At 38.2% G+C, this 17233-nt stretch overlaps 2 protein-coding genes and 3 non-coding genes across 5 annotated transcripts; 2 read left to right on the plus strand and 3 right to left on the minus strand.

The window, feature by feature from the left end:
• Window positions 1–2192: 2192 nt before the first annotated feature.
• On the minus strand, window positions 2193–8606 carry ccdc47 (coiled-coil domain containing 47). Its single transcript, XM_067477247.1, has 13 exons — window positions 8460–8606; window positions 7325–7623; window positions 7104–7205; window positions 6454–6628; window positions 6176–6297; window positions 6018–6083; window positions 4160–4261; window positions 3929–4039; window positions 3635–3720; window positions 3473–3531; window positions 3260–3369; window positions 2967–3134; window positions 2193–2856 (listed from the first exon to the last, which is right to left on the minus strand). Exons 2-13 carry the CDS (start codon window positions 7613–7615, stop codon window positions 2776–2778), a joined length of 1473 nt encoding a protein of 490 aa, XP_067333348.1. The 5' UTR covers window positions 7616–7623; window positions 8460–8606; the 3' UTR covers window positions 2193–2775.
• A 1949-nt stretch (window positions 8607–10555) lies between these two features.
• Window positions 10556–14171, plus strand: dcaf7 (ddb1 and cul4 associated factor 7). The gene is made up of 7 exons (XM_067477248.1): window positions 10556–10952; window positions 11202–11360; window positions 11713–11824; window positions 11908–12026; window positions 12123–12332; window positions 12463–12580; window positions 13003–14171. Exons 1-7 carry the CDS (start codon window positions 10815–10817, stop codon window positions 13173–13175), a joined length of 1029 nt encoding a protein of 342 aa, XP_067333349.1. The 5' UTR covers window positions 10556–10814; the 3' UTR covers window positions 13176–14171.
• A 213-nt stretch (window positions 14172–14384) lies between these two features.
• Window positions 14385–14456, minus strand: trnac-gca (transfer RNA cysteine (anticodon GCA)). The gene has a single exon. It is a non-coding gene; the product is annotated as a tRNA-Cys (tRNA).
• Window positions 14457–15666: 1210 nt separating this feature from the next.
• On the plus strand, window positions 15667–15738 carry trnac-gca (transfer RNA cysteine (anticodon GCA)). The gene has a single exon. It is a non-coding gene; the product is annotated as a tRNA-Cys (tRNA).
• Window positions 15739–16794: 1056 nt separating this feature from the next.
• On the minus strand, window positions 16795–16866 carry trnac-gca (transfer RNA cysteine (anticodon GCA)). The gene has a single exon. It is a non-coding gene; the product is annotated as a tRNA-Cys (tRNA).
• Between the last annotated feature and the right edge of the window lie 367 nt (window positions 16867–17233).

Below are 17233 nucleotides of genomic sequence, written 5' to 3' on the forward strand. Positions count from 1 at the left end.
ATTTCTATTTATTTTGTGTAGTTTCAACAATATTTTTTGAATCTGCTCATACCAACCCAAACCTAGTAAAGTAGTCAAGGCGCCACCTAAAGGATAATCAGTGACAACGCAACTAATGAAACTAAATGTAACGTTCTAAAATGTAATATAACTGAAAGATTATTTTTGTAAAAGTACCAAAACCCAATTTAATAATGCTAAATTCTAATTAACTTTAAATTATCAAAAGTAAAAGCTTCCATTATGGCCTTTGGACAGTCAACAAAGTATATTCATAATTATATTATTAATAAATTAAATTAATATTATTGGTACATCAATGTATGTATTGTGCGTACTGCTGGGCAGTTTAATATTAAAATTAATTATATTCTATAAACTGAGTAGTTATGAATTGTGTATATGAAGTTTGCATATCAAGTAACTATAGCAAAAAAACCAAAAAGCAAACCACAACTGTTCTAAATTATTTTCAGCATTACCACATATATTTGTCTAGTCCGCAGTGTTGTAGCCCACTGTGCTTGAATACTGTAAATTGAGTGAGTGCACCAAGAAACACTTGAAAACATATGATGACTCACGGGAGGCGATTCATTCTTTTTGCAACCAAGTTTGCACATTTAAGTGGCGCAAAAAGGTTACAAACATCAAAAGGAAGCTAAAGCTCTTATATGTCAGGACCAAAATTGTCAAATCGAACAACTAATTTCCACAAGAGAGCACTATCGAAATTGTGGGCTGTTGTGGGCGACAGAGGCGCTGGAAGGTCGAGCGGTTCGCTACCAATCTTACAGTTGTTGGTTCAATCCTCAGCTCCTCCGGTCACACGTCGAAGTGTCCTTGAGCAAGACACTGAACCCCATCTTAGTTGCTCCCGGTGAGTGTTGACCAGCTGCATAGCAGCTTGGTGTGTGATTGTGAGTGCGAATAGGTGAATGGGTGAATAAGAAGCATTGTAAAGCGTTTTAGTTACTAGTAGGTAGAAAAGCGGTATATAAGTGCAGGCCACCACTATCGCATTGATGTCATTTTAATAAAAATGGAAATATTTGTTTTAGTATTAATTTACTAGAATCACAGCAGTTATAGTGAATTGATCAAATGAAGTGAAGCTTATTAGTGCACTAAGTGAATTAGGCAAAGAGGGGGACAAAAATTAACTGGGATTAATAACTGGGTTATGTTAAGTAGAGTGGAATAAATCAAGCATAATGAGTAAAAAACAGCAAAGTAGTTCTCACTTTTCATATGATACAATATTTCTAGTTTTCTGATTGATGGAAGTAAATAATGCTATGGCATCTGTACTGTTAAAGCTAAAGATGAGAAATTGTTGATACTATGATGTTGAGCATGTTAAATGCAATGCAATTTAGTACCCCAGCATTAAATACTGAGGAATCCGAGTCTGAATTTATTGAATCTGTTCTTCTCTAACTTTTAAATATATATTTAAAGTTTTTTGATTAAGGATTCTAATTGAAAAAGACTGGAAAAAATATTGTTTTTTTTATTTTTTTCCTCATAGGGATCAGAAATTCTATCATAAATGACCCACAGAAAGTTAGGAATATTCGACTTTCGGATGAAATTTCAGAATACACCTAAAATGCACTATAACCTTTACAACTTAATTTCACCTTCTCTAACCTTTTGAATGCACATGTGCAATTGTTCAATGTTTCAGTCCTTATTGCACAACATGCTGTTCTCTAACAAGGTGATTTTATATCCACCACTGTTGTTAGCTATTGTTTCAATAAAATGTTTGAGAAGAAATTACTATTGCATGCGTTTACTCAAGTGCCCTACTTTCAATATATATCACTGTAGCATGAACTTTTTACGTATTCCATAAATTATACCCTAAAGTCAAAAATCCCTAACTTTTTTGTGAGTAGTGTATTAAGACTTGTATAATGAAAAAGCGTCTGACTAAACAGCTATAGATATTTCAGCTTGTCAAGAGCCAACCATCCTGATGTAACCAAATCTAGTTCAAAGATTGCTGAGACCAACTACAAGTTAAATTTAGCTTTAAGCCTCTCCCACTGGGTACTGTTATAGACACAACTACTGATCCAAGAGTTCTGTATAAGTCTCTATGTAGTAGCCTACTACATGTATGTTATAATCTCCAGGGTAATTAATGATTACCTTAAATTTCAAATTAAAGATACACAATATAATACTCTTCCAAGACTTCAGTGCATTTTATTGTTTGCTTAGATATTCATTACAAACTGTCTGCAAGAAACCAATCTCATAGCAGATATAAATTAAAAAAAATCTTTGATAGGATCATTTAAGATTATATTAATGCTAATAAAGTCCAATGAAACAGCAATATTTTCATTCCTTTTTAAAAAAAACCTCAATAATAGTGTGTTCACTCCCAGTATATTACGTTTAAAAAGTTCACCGAGCTGCACAGCTTTCAAACAGAGCCTCAATTCTCACAAAATAGTTGGACAGAAACAGAGAAAAAAAAACAAACAAATAAAAACATCCCTGGCGTGAATTGTTGTGACAGATTATGGTGAAAAACTTCCCGCTCTCATGACATGTTCACGAACAGTCATTAAGGTTTAGCCATACCAAATGGAACAGGGCCGGACACAGACAGCTAAGCTTGACACACTCAGAGGCACAACATGTGTGTTTGAAGCTGGAGTGACTGTGAACCAGAGCTGTGGACTGTAGTGAGAGAAGCTGAAGAAAACGGAGCTGTGCACTGCTTTCATGTGTGCTTGTATTCCTATGGTGGTCTTTTCACATGGCTTTAACTTTGATCTGCTTCATCTTCATCTGTTTCTTCTCTATCTTCTTCTGCTCGCGTCGCTGAGCTGCTTCCTAAAAGAAAAAACAAACAAACAAAAAAAGATATATTTGATGCACAAAACTAAGAAGTGAGAATGAAATTTCTATTTTATCTTAATAAAATTAATTTTTTCATTTCAGACCTCCAGACGACGTTGTCTCTCAGGATCCTCCTCATTCATGATCCTCTCCTTCTCAGCTCGTTTCTTCTCCTCCCGGCGAGTCTGAGCTGCCTCCTGGCGCTGAGCATGAGTCTGCTTCAGGAAGTTTTCCTCCACACGGGCACGGTTTCTGTCAGCTTTCAGTTTACCCTAAATATACAAGTAGGACAAAAGGAATCAAAGCTTCACTTCAAGTTTAATTGATTTGCTCATTTAAACCTGGTAAATTTTGAGTGATTTTTTAGATGCAATATGAGTATCTGACTCTGGCTCACCTCTCTGTTCAGACGGAGTTTCTTTACTTTATCAATGCTGTGGATCACCATGTTCATGAGTGGAAGTAGACTGTCCATGTCTTTGGGAGAAGTGTTGCCCATGCCAGGAACTACATACACAAAACAGTATCAGTATGAAAAATAAAAAAAATACAAACACTACAAAAGTTACAAATTTACTGTCAAGATTTTAAAAGCAGCAAAGCCAAAAACCATTAAATGTAAACAGCAGCGTCTTCTTGGTCTCAGGCAGCTTTAAGGGTTGACCCTCCCTGAAAGATGACACATGCACTCACTATAAGTGTCACACAGAAAATATAAAAATGCCAAATTACTTGTATGTAAAACATTAAAAACATAAGATTAAATACTTACTCTTGCATAACTTTTGGACCAGAAAATTGGTCCGAGAAATGGATGGACTCTATCTTGTCGGCATGATTGGTGATATAGTGTACCATCTAAAAATACAAAGACACAGATACAAACTTTTAACAAGAGAACTGTAATTAAAGAGAGAAAGATGTTTAATAAAAAAAAAAAGAGACCCTACCCAGTAATAACAAAAAGTGTAGTGAATTTTTATTAAATATAAAGGAGTAGATACTTGTAAAAACAAACAAACAAAAAAAAAAAAAGAAAAAAAAGAAAAGAAAAAACAGACTTCACCTTGTTGTCCATCACCCCATCTGTGACCTCACCCATCTCACTAAGAATAGCCAGGGAATCTGGGAGCCCATACTTGGCCCCAGACTTAGGTTTATCACCGCAGAACTCACTCTGTGGGTGATACAAGACCATTGTTTAAACATTATGAATGTGATAACTTCTAAAGTTGGAAATGGGACAATAAGTAAAATCAATTAATTTCTGTGGCCACAAGTTACAGAGAAATGTTACCAAGTCCTGCATCTCCTTCTGAAGCTTGGCCATGGACTTCTTGGTACCCACAGCAAACACAAAAGTGTCCATGTCCTCATCATTAAGAATCACTTTGACTTGCTACAAAAAGAAAGATGCCGTGGGTTAGATAAAAAGTGCAACTCCAATACTATTTTTAGTGGCTTCATAAAAGCATTCAGACACCCTTAAAGGATTCAATTCTGAATTAAGTACTAAATAAGATATAGTTATGTATGAAACTCAAGATTGTTGTCGGGTGGATCTAGTTTGCTTTAAGTTTTCCTGACAGTGTCTGGAACTTGACTGGAAACGACCTGTTGCAAATTTGATTGATTGGGTAAAATTTTGATTGAGATATTGAAGCATGGTGGCAGCAGGAACAGAGAGACTAGTCAATATAAAGAAGTGTGTAATCAGAAAGAGACAGGCTTGAAGAAAATCAGTTCTTCAAGTCCATGAGACCTGAGTCCGGGGAATAAGTTTATCTTCAGCATGACAGTGACCTGAAGCATACAGCCAAGACTGTATATTTTCAAGTCTGACAGTCTTTCAGTAGCTCAGGCAAAGCCTAGACATAAACCCTAGAGAACATCAGTGGAGAATTGTGAACATGGCAGTTCACAGATGAATGTCTATACTTTGGAAAATGGGAGATTAGGTTCCCAAATATTCCAATATAAAAACCATGTTTTACTTTGTCTTTATGGGCTATTAACTGTAGCATGATTCACAAAACTTGTGTTTAGTGACCGTTCTAAATAATTAAAGCACTGTATGTAGTTTATTAGTCAGACCGCCTATGTGTTTTTCAATGTTCTTATGTTGTAGCCTGTATAAATTCGTACTTTTCTCATTAATCTACATTTTATTTAAAACATTTCTGTAAATTTATTAAAAACAAAAACTGAAATATCACATGTAGATAAGTATTCAGACCCTTTAGTCAGTAATTTGTAGAAGCACCTGTGGCTTAACTGTGGGTTACAGCCTCAGGCTGTAACTGAAGGTGCAGCCTGCAAACCTTCAAACCTGGAACAGGGGATTTTCTGGAATTCTTTGGAATTCCTCTCAAGCTCAGTCAAGTTTGGTGGGGACCATATTAAATTTAGCTTTCCCTCATCCTTTCCACACTGCCAGTCCCTGCTGCTGAAAAACACCCCCACAGCATGATTCTGCCTCCACCATGCCTCTAGGGATGAATTTGGCAGGTGATGGGCAGTGCCTGGTTTTCTTCAGACATAACGTTTAGATTTGAGGCCAAACAGTTCCATCTTGGTTTCATCAGACCAGAGAATCTTCTTCTTTAGAGTCTAAGAGTCCTTTAGATACTTTTTCTTTTGCAAAATACAAGCAGGCTTTCATATGTTTTGACAGATGACCCGTTGGGTTTTTGGCCATGTCTCTAACTAAGGCCCTTCGACCCCGATTGCTTATATATATGCCCCGATAGCACCAGGAGTTTGGCTGGGAGACCAGCTGTTAGTAGAGGCTTGGTTGTGCAGAAACATCTCAGCAAGGATCAAGATAAATGGGAGGCACCTGAGCTAAATTTTATAGTGTGATTGGAAAGGATCTGAATACATAGGACCATGTCATATTTAAGTTTTTCCTTTTTCATACATTTGCAAACATTTCTAAAATTCTCTTTTCACTTTGTTAACATGTTGATTAATGAAAAAAAAAAAGGAATTTGAACGATTGTATTATCAGGCTGCAACATAACAAAAATGAAAAAAAGTGAAGGGGAACTGAATACTTTTTGACTGCACTGTGTGTATCGTTGCATTTATGCTTAGTTTTCTACTCCAAAGATGCAACACAAATCAAAATAAATTGTTTCTTGACTGGTACATACCACTTGGTCACAGGCAGGCCTCATCATCCTTGCCAGAACATTAAGCAGATCCTGCCTCTTAAGAAACTGGAACAGACAAAGGAGGTATGGCTGTATGGTTAAGACAATACAGTGGCAAGACATCATTGTATTATGAAAAAAAATTAAACATACAACACCTTTAGTTGGATCAGCATGCCTTCACAGCACACTCGTCCAGAGCACCAAAGGTTGTAGATGTGTTCATTTTCCTGATTTAGCTTCCCGGTGCTCACTGCTTCTTTACTAGTGCCATCATCACCTAAGCGCACAATGGCTGGCGATTAACACAACATCTACCTCATCCTGATTGTCAACATTTGATATATTTGGCTATGAGCAGGGACAAAAGCATAAGAAGCACATTAGCAATATTTTATATACAGTCTTTAAACTTAACAGAAGTGGAATGACTCACCCACTAGTGCAAAGTTGCTCTCTAAAAGCTCTCTGTGCGAGTTGAACCAGGCCTGAGCGAGCCGGCTGTTTTTGTTCTTGCCAATGATATAATTCATGATGTAAGCCAAAAGGCCGGTCACCATCAGGATCTCCATGTAGTAACTCTCCCAGCTGTTTTGCAGATGTGCAGGAACCTGCAAAAAATAAAATAAAATAAAAGAATCAGCAGGCAGTCATTGGTGTTCCCAATGTAAGGGTTACTTAAGCAAAAAGCAGTCAGTTGCCAAAGGATACATATTCAGACTTAGAACTGTCTGGAAAGGAGAAGTTTTAACCCATTCTTTTTTACAGAACTGCTTCAGATTAGCCATATTCTTAGGATGTCTGGTGTGAATGTATTGCCACCCTGAAATTATCCTGGATACCTCGATACATTTGTAAATTAATTCTCCTTTTCACAGTGGCAAGCTCTAAAACATGATGCTCCACCTGTGTTGTTTTGTGATGTTTTGACTGTGCATAGTAATGTTGAGCCAAAATTACATTTACAGCAAAGATGTTAAGCAGGAGCAAAAACTTTGTGCACACTCAGAGCTATTGCAGATCACATTTAGATAAGGCAGAAGGGGAAACTTGCTACTGAGGTTTAAGCAGCAAAGCCCAGCTTACTGTGTGTATAATGAGAGGGTCCTTCATGGAGTGGCTTGTCTTCTCCATGTCTCCAATTCCCTCAAACTCCTCCTGGTCATATTTGCTGTATATATCTTGATCCTATGGAAATATAACATTGATTAGGTTTTGCTATAGATTCTGTATCAATCAATATGTCATGATTATTTAAGGAAACTGCTTAAATATTGTGCCAGAAAAAGCAATACAGGAACACATACCTGTGTCTCTGAGTCCTCAAACCCATCCTGGCCATCTTCCAGCTCAACAGTTGCTTCATCCTCATCTTCATCTTCATCTGGTTGTGAAGCCTGCGAGGCTCGAGGCGGAGGGGCAGTTTCAACCTCAGCTGCGAGATCGTCGTTTGTGTCCTCAAACTCTGCAAAGTCATTGTCATCGAAGTCTGCCAGGTCCTCATTCTCATCAAAGTCATCATTGTAACGTCCCCTGGACACAGGAAGAGCGAGGAGGAGCAGGAGTGTGGGTATCATGAGGAGATACACACTACGCATGGTGGAAGCTGTGGGGGAAACAGAGTGACAGTAAAGAAGTAAACTTATAGAATAAATATATATAAACTTACATATTTATGCTTACATATACAAGCATGTTAGACAAAATTGGGCCTTCGGAAATAAGCAGTGACAGTTCGACAACACTGTATCCAAGGCGGTCCTTGCTCACAGTGGGAATTCACGTGATAAACCCCGCAAAGAAAAAGATCTCTAAGGACCATGCGTACTAAAAAACAATGACTAAGGAACAAAATGCTCACTGGCAACGTCTTATTTATGAGTCAAATGCAAACTAATTATCTAGGGTCCTTCTCATCGTGGTTAGAAAGGATAAAGCTGCAATATACCAAACGATGACACAAGGCTGTTGCTGAAACGTAAACTGCGATCAGACGTGTTTAAGGAGCTGTAACGTTACCGCTTGTGGTTACATCCCTTGGATATTGAAATAGAAAGCTTCCGCTAACATCAGCACAAATACAAACGACACACTTGCTAACATACTAAAACAACTGGTGACTATAACGCTGTGTCTAACTCTGCGTTTCTTTTATGGTAATTCAATCAAAACTAATTTCACACCGTCTACTTACCTACTGACATGCACCTTTAGAGGATTAAACTACAAGTCGTAATCATATCACAGTGCCATACCCATCCCCCAGCACTTACTTGCTCACTTCATTAGCTGTTAGCAAATCTTGTGTTAGCATGCTAAAGGTGGCTAACTAACATGGCACCTTCGCTAGCAACCAACATATGATCGTGGATAAAAATCGGCCTGTGTTCTCGGGTCAGGAAACTACAGCCGTATTACAGTCAACACGAATAATTAGCTTACCTTGATAATTATTGTGACAATAAACGTAATTCTCCTTGAGCTCAAGTGGCTTGAGCTTGTCCTTGTAGAGATGTTAACCAGAAGACGAATGCACATAAAATTGGCTTTTCAAAGTAAAGGTGTGTCGATGACGTCTCCGACTAAAAACAGTCGCATTTACGACAATGCGTAAATTAAAAATATTTATTTTGAAATTCTAACCGGAACTCTACCCACGCTTTTCGGTCGGTGTTGAAAATAGTTTCTTCAATAAGGTCTGTGGAGTCAACTGAGAAATAACGTTCTACTGGTTCTACTGGCCTTTAAAATGTCATATATTCTATGGCTTTGTATGTTCTGTATCTGTTTGTATTATATTTGTAGACGTTGCCTTTAACTAAATAATTGTTTAAAAAATTAGTTAGTCTTTAGTGCCATCCAATGGTGACAATTTGAAACTACAACTCTGTTGAGGGTAAATTATCTACTGTGAATGCTGCATTCACATTATACCATATTCTAAGCTCTTTCGATCAGCTTTTTAATATATGTTAAACCTTTTCAAAACTTCAGCTTTTTCAGCAAATTGTTCTCATTCAAATGAATGGAGAGACTCTTCAGCTCCTCTTCAGCTTTGCCCTATTATTATTATTATTATTATTATTTTTATTATTAATTGTCAGCCAGATTGTTATTGTATAAATATGACTGTTTGTTTCCCTCTAGTGGTTGATGTAACTACATTTGTTCATCAAGTCGGACACAGTAACATTTTATTTTATTTCCGGTTTAAATGTTCAAAACAAAACTTTCCACAACTGACGGCAACGCTGCAATATCGGTTTCAGTCGTTTGGCAGAAACTTTTATCCAAATTATACATCTTTTTTAAACTTTATGTGTTCGTACAAATTGATGCAAATTCACATAAGGGTAAGCTACTACAAACAACAATAACAACACCACCACCAACGATCTTGACTTGACATTGACTTTTTTATTTTTCTGTGCTTGTAGTGCTTCTGATGAAAATGTTTTTTTTTTTTTCATTTTACAATTTGCAGCCCCTATTTTGAAAATTATAAAATAATAAACATTTTTTTTCATCATTTATATTAGGTTTAGGGTTAATTTTGCATCCCCTTACACTAAGATGATGTATAAGGCGATGCATACACACTAGCTGGCCACTTTATTTGGTACACTTATACAATCTAATGCAATCCGAAACAGCAGATCAGCCATGAATTCTACTTTTACAATTGTTATAATCCCTCAGTTCTTAAGTTGAAACAGTCAGAAAGGTGATCATTCTACTATCTGTTTATTAATGAGGTCATAGGGGTGGTGGAGTCATACTGGAGTGCATTAAAAGAAGGTGGTTCTAAAGTTTTGGCCCTGTCCTTCATTTTAGAGTGGGTGTTCTTGAGTGGGTTAGATTGTAAATGTGTACCTAATAAAGTTGCCAGTGTGTCTATATTATTGATATATATGCATATATGCATCCCCTTACATACATCATTAAATAAATTTATTGAAAATTAACATAACAGAAATGTCTACAAAACAGTCCTTAGCTTCAAACAGTTTCCCTTTTTAAGAACAAAAATATAAAATATGTGTGATTTATACTTTTCTTGCATAAATATTTAAATTTTTCTAGAAATATCAAACCCACTACAGTATATGCTATTGTCAGATTGCTGCCTTTGAATATTTATATGTGCATTTATTTGTATAATTTTCTTGTTCTAACGTTTCAAAAAAAGGTGAGGCAGACTCTTGCACCCAACAGTAAGGACATAAAAATATGTCTCTGTTTTTTTAAATAATCTTGGTTCCACACAGCATAAAAATAAAAGAAAAATACTCAAAAAAACAATAATTACGAACAATCTTCAACTTTAATAAACACACAAAACTATTAGTATAAAAAAAATAATATAAAAACCTGTCCTAGCTTGACTATATTAATAGTAGAATATATATGATAATTGCCCGAGATCTAATTTGAGAATTTCCGCTCAACAATTATATTCAGCTCTCAATGAAATATATGATTTCAGCCGAAAGGAAAAGAAGAAGAATGAAATATATGATTTATTATGAAAGGGATAACCGGAAGTCTCGTATACGTTGCCCTGCACGACAGTTTTCCAGATCGAAGCGAGCAATGGTACTCTTTGTTAGGTAAAGTGACGAGAAATCCTGCTTTAAAGATAAACCTGTTTAATCCAAAGGTCGTCATCACCACATCTGCTGAGGCTTGTTTTACACGTAAAAGAAACGGGGAAAAGTTTGCTCGCAAGACTACTTAAATATTAGTTCGCTAGCGTTAGCTTGTTAGCTGCTTAGACAACACCTGCAGCTCGGGGGAATGTCGCTTCACGGTAAAAGAAAAGAGATTTACAAATACGAGGCGCCATGGACGGTGTATGCGATGAACTGGAGCGTCCGCCCGGACAAACGCTTTCGGCTGGCCCTGGGGAGTTTTGTGGAGGAATACAACAACAAGGTAGGCCATTGATTAGCCAAGGCTAAACATAGTAACCTTAGCGAGGCAATGCTAATGCTAACTGTCCTGCGTAGCAACGAGGGTTTGAATCACAGCATGTCTTGGTGTTGTTAGTAACACACCAAGTATTCATGTGTAAATGTACAATAGATGTGGTTTATGTCAGTGATATTAATACGCCTAATACAGCTAATGCTGTTTCCAGTCTTGTCCAGTTACAGTTATGGTTAATGTGGTGTTCCTGCACAGGTTCAGCTGGTGGGTCTCGAAGAGGAGAGCTCAGAGTTTGTCTGCAGGAACACATTTGACCATCCATACCCTACCACCAAGATCATGTGGATCCCTGACATGAAGGGGGTCTACCCGGACCTGTTGGCCACCAGTGGGGACTACCTGCGCATTTGGAGGGTAATGTTAGGCGATTAGATTTTTGTTATGGTTTGTAAGATTAAATTCAAAGACCAAATACTAAATATGGCTTATCATTCTAGTACGTACTGTGTGGGCAGTATGGTAGCATGTATCTTTTTATTTGTTCCATAGATCTCCATTGCTAAATAAAACCAAAAAGACAAAATGTGAACATTAATGAATGTGAACACGTGACCCAATTTAAGGGTGAACAACCTGATATTTCTTCTGGTATCTCTCAATAAACAGTCCCACAACCTACTTAGTGCGGTTTCATAAAATTAAGTTTTTTTTTTTTTTTTACTGCTTCACCTATGCTTATGACCAAATTCTTGTCCATGTCTCACAGGTCAGCGACACAGAAACACGTCTCGAATGTTTGCTGAATAACAACAAGAACTCTGACTTCTGTGCTCCCCTCACCTCCTTTGACTGGAACGAAGTTGATCCCAATTTGTTAGGTAAGAAATTCACCTCATAAAAATTGTAAGGAAACTGAGTTTGAATTTCTTATTCGTTTGTAACAAATAGGTTAATTCTACAGGCACTTCCAGCATTGACACCACATGTACTATCTGGGGTTTGGAGACTGGTCAGGTGTTGGGACGAGTTAACCTAGTGTCCGGACATGTGAAAACGCAGCTCATCGCTCACGACAAGGAGGTGTGTCCGCGCCTTTTACTTTTAAATTAACCTTTACTGCACTTGAGTATTTAGTAGAACTCAGTATTTAAATCAATTGTGATATGTACTCTACAGGTGTATGACATTGCATTCAGTCGTGCAGGAGGTGGTAGAGATATGTTTGCCTCCGTGGGAGCTGATGGATCCGTCCGTATGTTTGACCTTCGGCACCTGGAGCACAGCACCATCATCTATGAGGATCCCCAGCACCACCCGCTCCTCCGACTCTGCTGGAATAAGCAAGACCCTAACTACCTGGCTACAATGGCCATGGATGGCATGGAGGTCAGTTGGCTGTTAACAACAGCAATTATATTGAATTAAAAACACTCATACTATTTTATATTAACCAATGTTTCCAAAGTGAAAAGTGACCTTTAAGTGCTAGTTTTTTATAAATATTTCTGTGTGGTAGGTGGTCATACTGGATGTACGTGTGCCGTGCACACCAGTGGCTCGGCTGAACAATCATCGAGCATGTGTCAACGGCATTGCCTGGGCCCCCCACTCTTCATGTCACATTTGCACTGCGGGTAAGGAGACTTTCAGACCTTTGGTAAAACAACACAAGGTACTGCATCGGTGGGAGGTGTTTTTTCGCTGGCAAGACCTAAAATGTCCTTTGGGAAGTTCAGTTTCATGTGTTTAAGACACAAGAACACTTGGTCTTAATACTCAGAGAGAGGATTTTACAATTGGCTAAAGTTATCAGTCATTATAATGATCACGAAATAAACAGGATCGCAGTGATCTACATTGTTGAAAAAGATGATGCGTTTTGCCAAATGAGCCCATGTAGGTACCTTCACTGTGCCACCTATGGCTAACATGGAATTAAAGCCCAGTTTAAGGCAGTTTTTTTTTTTTCTCTCCTCCTAATTAGCTGAATTGTATACACCCTGCTTGTCCAATCTCGAACACCTACTTTAACCACCAGTTTGCGTGTCTTCCTTAGCTGACGACCATCAGGCCCTGATTTGGGACATTCAACAGATGCCACGGGCCATTGAGGACCCCATCCTGGCCTACACTGCTGAAGGGGAGATCAACAATGTGCAATGGGCCTCCACACAGCCAGACTGGATTGCCATTTGCTACAACAACTGCCTGGAAATCCTGCGTGTCTAAAGCCAGGGAGACAGAAATGAAGAAGAGAATGAGTGCTGTTTCAGATTTGGACTTAATTTTTAGCCATCATCCCACTGCTCTCAAAACGAGAACGAGGGCACGAGTGAACTATAAACATGTTTGGAGTGTCTTGTATCCCACAATAACCTGTTTTACATTTTCTTCCATGTCTTTACTCCATTGTTCGTTTATAAAATGTGTTTAAGCTCTTATTTATTTTGCTCCCATGGTAGTGTTCGTCTGCTCGGTAGCTGGAAGAAGCTGTGAACTGCGATCAGTTGTCTTTAAAAAGCAGATTGCAGCCAGCTGTGAGGTTATCATGAGATTTTGTGTGTCTCCTCTGTCTGACGTGCAAAGTTTGATACAATCTATCGTAGGCGCTAATAGATGATCTCTTGAATACATAGGAACATGTTATAACCTTCTTGTGACTCATACCATGTTTTTGGTGATTCAATGATCAGTATACTCCAGTCTTGTTTACCCCGTGGCCACTTTAAAATTTTCTGACTGTACGTTTCGTATCCTCTTTTCAAACGATTGTATCCAGACTCAAATGTGGGACCCGTGCGACTTCTATACAAACTTAAAATAACCTGAGAGGGCTTCATATTGTGACTGCAGTGGTGTCTGTCATTATACGGCATGTTTTAATTTGACTGGATGATGTACAGCAACAGTCAGAACCTACCAGAGCAATGTTTTCAGCTTTTTTAATTTGTAGAAGTTGTGCTTGGAAAGCTTCATTTTCTTTCGGTTGTTGTGTGACAGGAGAGTGAAACAACTTTGTGACTGTGTTTTTGTCCCTCTTTTGTTGTTTTCAGTAATTAAAGGGTCATGTCCTTGTAGCATGCCAGTACAAGGCAAGAATGTACATACATATAAATATATGAACTTAAGATGTTTGTAAGCCAAGTGTTCCTGTTGTAGCTTTTTTCATAAAGTTTATTATTGAATTTGCTCTAATAAATTGTATTCCTCCATGTCTTAAACAAATTGCTCATTTGTTTTGTCACATTGGTGTTAGAGATTTCATGCAAGTCATCATCTCATAATGGGAATTAACAAAGGACTTAGCATTGTGTGACCAGAGTGGGTCAAGGCCAGTGACCATCGGCCCTGTGCTGAGGTCCAGATCTGTATGGTGGGAGTCAATGGTGGGCCTGAATAATACCCAGTTAAGCTTTTGCATGTAAGGGATAATTAAAAAGGGGGCACCTGGATTTGAACCGGAGACCTCTTGATCTGCAGTCAAATGTTCTACCACTGAGCTATACCCCCATCTTTACATACATAACAGCTCGTCCCATCATCCGCGGCACTATTGCTTCAGGATCTATTAGATTTTCTCTGTTTCTGCAAAAATATAAGACAGAATCACAATTTCTAACAAAGTCCTAAAATTAAACAAGGGACACCAAATAAAGAACTTTTTCATTCCTTTCCAAAATAGTGGGTGTTCTAGCTGCCTGGAAGCAAAGGTTCAGAGACATGCCTCTGAATCTCCTGCAACTCTGTAGAGGTCTCCAGAAGCTCAGAAGATAAGCTACTGGCTGCCACATGACCCATGACAATTTAAGGGGGGTGAGATCCAAAGTGGGCAGATGTGGTGGGTTGGCCTACAGTGTCATGGATATAGTGTCATCAGAGGCCTCAGTGAGGTGCCTGATTTCAGATTCTGGACTCTGGAAATAGGGAACAAATAAACCTGGATCAGACTGGATAGTTTGATGGGGGAGACATTTTGGGAAACACACTTATTAGCTTTCTTGCTGAGAGATGTTCAATATTTACATGATTTTCACAGCATGTACATACATACCTACTGTCGTGAATTAGAAAATAGCAAATTGTGAACAATTTCCTATATCTCAAAGTGAGTTTCCTGAAATTTAGTTTGAAAAATGTATATATATTTTATCAACTGTGCATATGTGTGTGAATGTGGAGTTGAATCCAGAACCTGTAGAAGTGAGACAGTGGTGTTAATCTGCATTGCCTGGATTGGAGCGACAGTTTGGATGGTAGGTGGTCCTCCGGTGTTGTACAGGGTGTTGGGGTGAGGTGAATGAGGGCTGGGGAACACTGTGCTGTAGGCTGGGGGGACCGGGGCCATCTGCCTCTGGAGCAGCTGTTGGATCACATTGATATCTGCTGTCATACGCGTCTCCAGCCTAGCAGAGATGAAGGGAGACATCAATGAATGTGAAACATCTTGATGTTATTTTGAAGTTGGATGTAACATTTCACTTGATTTTACTAGAAAGTCCTCTCATCTGCTCTTTTAATAGTGTCCACCATAGGCTTCTCTCTGTCTCTCTGACTTTTTATCTTTATTTGTCTTTCCTTCCTGCAACTGATGCAATTCACACCATGAGCAGTCACAGCTAGGAACTGATACACTAACATGAGAGGGAGGAGCCCTTAAAAGCAAATATTTGTCAATGAATAATGCAAATAATAATCAAAAGATCCCTTTGAAGAAGTGTCAGGGGGTATAGCTCAGTGGTAGAGCATTTGACTGCAGATCAAGAGGTCCCCGGTTCAAATCCGGGTGCCCCCTTTCCTTTTATTATTATTATTATTAATTCCTAAATATAAACCTACTTCTTTTGTTTAACTGAGACTGAAGGCCTGAGATACTGAGCTTTTGTTAGGCAGAAAAAGTATCATTTAATTTTTGCTGAATATAATGTTTGACTTAGTCTCAGTTGTAGTTTTACTATTAGTGGTGCAGCAATTTTATAAGTATAGTGACAGAAACATATGTAGTCTGTGTAACAGGTAACCCATTAACCCTTATAACACGTTCATATTTCATCATTTTTAATGCACACCAGTTGCATTTTTCAAGTTGGATCGGACACATTTAAAATTCAGTTTTATTTTGTATATAAAAACGATTTAAACTTGGGGTATAGACTTGAATTGGAATATTTGGGCAATTAATGTGGCACCAAGGTTTGATGACTTCACTAAAAATCCACCAATCAAAGTTCAGTTATAACAACAGGCTTAACATGTTATTAATGGATTTAAAAGAGGAGCCAGGATTCTCCAGAACATTCGTTGTCCCGGTGGATGGTCCACTGTGAGGCAGGATGTTGACCATTGTATTGGGGGCAATGATCAGGCTCCAGACTCAAATGTGTGACTTGTGCGACTTCTAAACAAACTTAAAATAACCTGAGAGGGCTTCATATTGGGACTGCAGTGGTGTCTGTCATTATACGGCATGTTTTAATTTGACTGGATGATGTACAGCAACAGTCAGAACCTAAAGGAGCAATGTTGTCAGCTTTTTTAATTTGTAGGAGTTGTGCTTGGAACTCTTTTGTTGTTTTCAGTAATTAAAGGGTCATGTCCTTGTAGCATGCCAATACAAGGCAAGAATGTACATACATATAAATATATGAACTTAAGTTGTTTGTAAGCCAAAAGTTTATTATTGAATTTGCTCGAATATATTGTATTCCTCCGAAACAAATCGCGCTCTTGTTTAGTCACATTACAGTCATTGACATCCTGCCAATGTCCATCCACCCTGTGAGGTAGACGTCAATAATGGACCTGGTGGAGTAGTAGTCTGTAGTCTGATATAAGCAGACGGTAAATAAAGAGGGGGCACCCGGATTTGAACCGGGGACCTCTTGATCTGCAGTCAAATGCTCTACCACTGAGCTATACCCCCTGGTCTTACAAAGCTCTTCAGGTTTTGCTTTTGATTCTGAACAGCTCCTCCTTCTCTTGCTGTGTTTCCTTGTTATTTCCCAGCAGCTGCTCCGAGCCTGTGTAAACAGTGTTGCTCAACGATTTGGTGGATTTTCTACGTTCCTGCCAAAAATTTGATAAAAGACAGAATCCGACTTTTGCACAAGTGTTAAAATTAGATAAAGGTAATAAAACTGTAAAACATTCTCATTCATCTACAGTCGAAAATAATCCAGTCTTTAATAGTTGAGCACCACTAAATGTCCTGTACAAAGAGAAAGAAAAGTGACATTGTATCGATTCCAAGTCCCAGAAATTAAAAATTGGGATATTACATGACAAAGATG

Source organism: Channa argus, chromosome 15 (genome assembly GCF_033026475.1).
Source record: "Channa argus isolate prfri chromosome 15, Channa argus male v1.0, whole genome shotgun sequence".
Lineage (NCBI taxonomy): Eukaryota > Metazoa > Chordata > Actinopteri > Anabantiformes > Channidae > Channa > Channa argus.

Coding starts and splice junctions, on each gene's coding strand:
- dcaf7 (XM_067477248.1), top strand. CDS start 10,815: ATGTCGCTTCACGGTAAAAGAAAAGAGATTTACAAATACGAGGCGCCA. Junction 11,361..11,712: donor ACTACCTGCGCATTTGGAGG/GTAATGTTAGGC, acceptor CATGTCTCACAG/GTCAGCGACACAGAAACACG. Junction 12,027..12,122: donor TCATCGCTCACGACAAGGAG/GTGTGTCCGCGC, acceptor TGTACTCTACAG/GTGTATGACATTGCATTCAG.
- ccdc47 (XM_067477247.1), bottom strand. CDS start 7,615: ATGCGTAGTGTGTATCTCCTCATGATACCCACACTCCTGCTCCTCCTC. Junction 3,532..3,634: donor GGTCCAAAAGTTATGCAAGA/GTAAGTATTTAA, acceptor GTCATCTTTCAG/GGAGGGTCAACCCTTAAAGC. Junction 3,135..3,259: donor AACTCCGTCTGAACAGAGAG/GTGAGCCAGAGT, acceptor TTGTATATTTAG/GGTAAACTGAAAGCTGACAG.